At 59.4% G+C, this 2,122-nt stretch overlaps 1 protein-coding gene across 1 annotated transcript; it reads left to right on the top strand.

Annotated features, from left to right (window-relative positions):
* Positions 1 to 44: 44 nt before the first annotated feature.
* Positions 45 to 438, top strand: ZNF32 (zinc finger protein 32; the record flags this gene model as incomplete). The annotated part of the gene is made up of 1 exon (XM_010186988.1): positions 45 to 438. A coding segment is annotated over one exon (394 nt), but the record flags the coding sequence as incomplete, so codon positions are not given.
* Positions 439 to 2,122: the final 1,684 nt, after the last annotated feature.

Below are 2,122 nucleotides of genomic sequence, written 5' to 3'. Positions count from 1 at the left end.
ACCAGAAAAGCCACAGCGCCGACGGCCCCTTCATCTGCTCCGAGTGCGGGAAGAGCTTCCGGCGCAACGGGAACCTGGTGCAGCACCAGCGCATCCACAGCGGGGACCCCCCCTTCAGCTGCAGCGACTGCGGGAAAACCTTCAGCCACAGCGGGAACCTGGCCCAACACCAGCGCGTCCACACGGGCAAAGCTCCCTTCGTCTGCACCAGCTGCGGGAAGAGCTTCAAGTACCAGGGCAACCTCAGCACCCACCAGCGCCTGCACTGCGGCAGCGGCCCCTTCATCTGCGCCGAGTGCGGGAAGGGCTTCAGCACCAAAACCAAGCTCGGCCACCACCAGAAGATCCACGGCGGCGTGGGGGCCTTCGGCTGCGCCGAGTGCGGGAGGAGCTTCGGCTGCAAGAGCGACCTGCGCTCCCACCAGCGCAGCCACACCGGTAAATGGTGGGGAGCACCGCGGGTCCCGGTGGCGGTGCCGGGTGCGGGTCGGGGTGTTGACGGGGTCGCAATCGATGGGAAAACCTCTCTACGTAGCTGCACATAAGCAGGCGTTTCTTTATATTGCAGCGCTGGGGAAGCACGGGGGAATCCTCCTCTAATCGTGCTCCCAAGCCCAAACATTTCCACAGCCCGTTTAAACATCTTTAACAAAGCCAAATCGTCCGAGCACGCATAAGATGATCACCTTTTAATCTGCCCTTTACCTCGGTTGGTTCCCCACTGTCACGCCGTATAAGACACCGAATTACTTCAAAAGCTCACCCCCTATATAATTTTGACATGGGGAGAGAAAAGAGAAGTTACGGCCTATTCTTCTCGTACCCTTTCCAAGCACCTGCACACACCTATCCCGTAATCCCTGTTCTAATGACTTAATCATCAACCTACTTCTACTGTCGGTCAAAGTGTTCTCTGAACTCTACGGCTCAAACAAACGCCTACTTTAATCAACCAGAATTTCCCCATGACTACAACAGGGGGGTCCCGCCTGTTCCTGGCTGGGCAGCATCGGGGCCGGGGAATTGGGATGTTTTGGTGGTTGCCCGTTACCCCACCACCAGTAAAACCCCCATTCTGGTGTCATCTGGTGAAGCTGAGGTAACCGACCCTGCAACGCCAGCGTTAATTATTAATTAATGGCCGTTAATTACTGGCCGTGCCGTTAACGAGGTGATTTATAAAGCCTATAGCTAAGATTTGCCGTGGCGCAAAACCTCTCGGCAGCCGGTGGCAGCGGCAAAGTCCCCACGCAGGGAAGCCGATGGTGGGAGCACAGCCCCAGGGTTGCCGGGATGGCCCTGTCTGTGTTTCCCCGACGGTTGGTACCCCCGCAGGGTCTCACCCGTTGGCCTGCCCTCCTCGGCTGCCGGTGGTGCCCGGGAGGTGCCCGGGAGGTGCCCGTGGGGCTCTCCTGCTGCCCATCCCCGGCTCCAGCCCCACGGGTGCCTCCTCCCAGCCCGGCCCTGCTTGGGGGACCTGAGTCCAGCAGGGTCTGTGGGTGCTGGGAGAGGGGACTCCCCCCCATGGCTGCTTCCCTTCCCAGCTCCCCCTTGGGGGGCCGCAGGGGGGCAGCAGCCCCCGAGGCTGGGCAGGGCTGTCTGTCTGTCTGCCTGTCTGTCTGTCCATCCCCACTCCGCCGATTCGGGTGTCCCGTCCGTTGCAGACCCCCCGAAGCAGGAGCCCGTCAAGGACCTGGTTTTGGTGACGTTCTGAAGAGGTCGCAGCTGAACCCGGTCGGGACCACGAGAGGGGAAACTGAGGAATTATTAATTCAGGAGCGGAGGATGGGCCGTGTATGGGAGAGGGGACGGCGCCAGTGCCCTGCAGATCCAGCAAAACCCCGGCGCGGTTTGATCCGGGAAGGACTCAGGAGATACTTAGATTAGATTATCCGATAATTGTAGACATAATTAGATGATGCAACCCCGAAACTTCTGTGTAGAAACACGCCAAGAGAAGCGGCGGTGGCTGCGTGCAGGGTTTGGATGGGATAAATCCCCCGCTCGCACCCGATGTTGAATAAAAGACGCCTGTGCCTTAACGCTGCGTTGGTGTGAGCGGTTTGGGTTTTTTTTCCTATCCCCGATTTCGGTGCCATGACCTCGGTTTTTGGGCGGGTGC

Source organism: Mesitornis unicolor, unplaced genomic scaffold, assembly GCF_000695765.1.
Source record: "Mesitornis unicolor isolate BGI_N332 unplaced genomic scaffold, ASM69576v1 scaffold35410, whole genome shotgun sequence".
Classification (NCBI taxonomy): Eukaryota; Metazoa; Chordata; class Aves; order Mesitornithiformes; family Mesitornithidae; genus Mesitornis; species Mesitornis unicolor.
The sequence above is the reverse complement of the archived record's forward strand: the minus strand, read 5'-3'. Positions and strand labels throughout refer to the sequence as shown.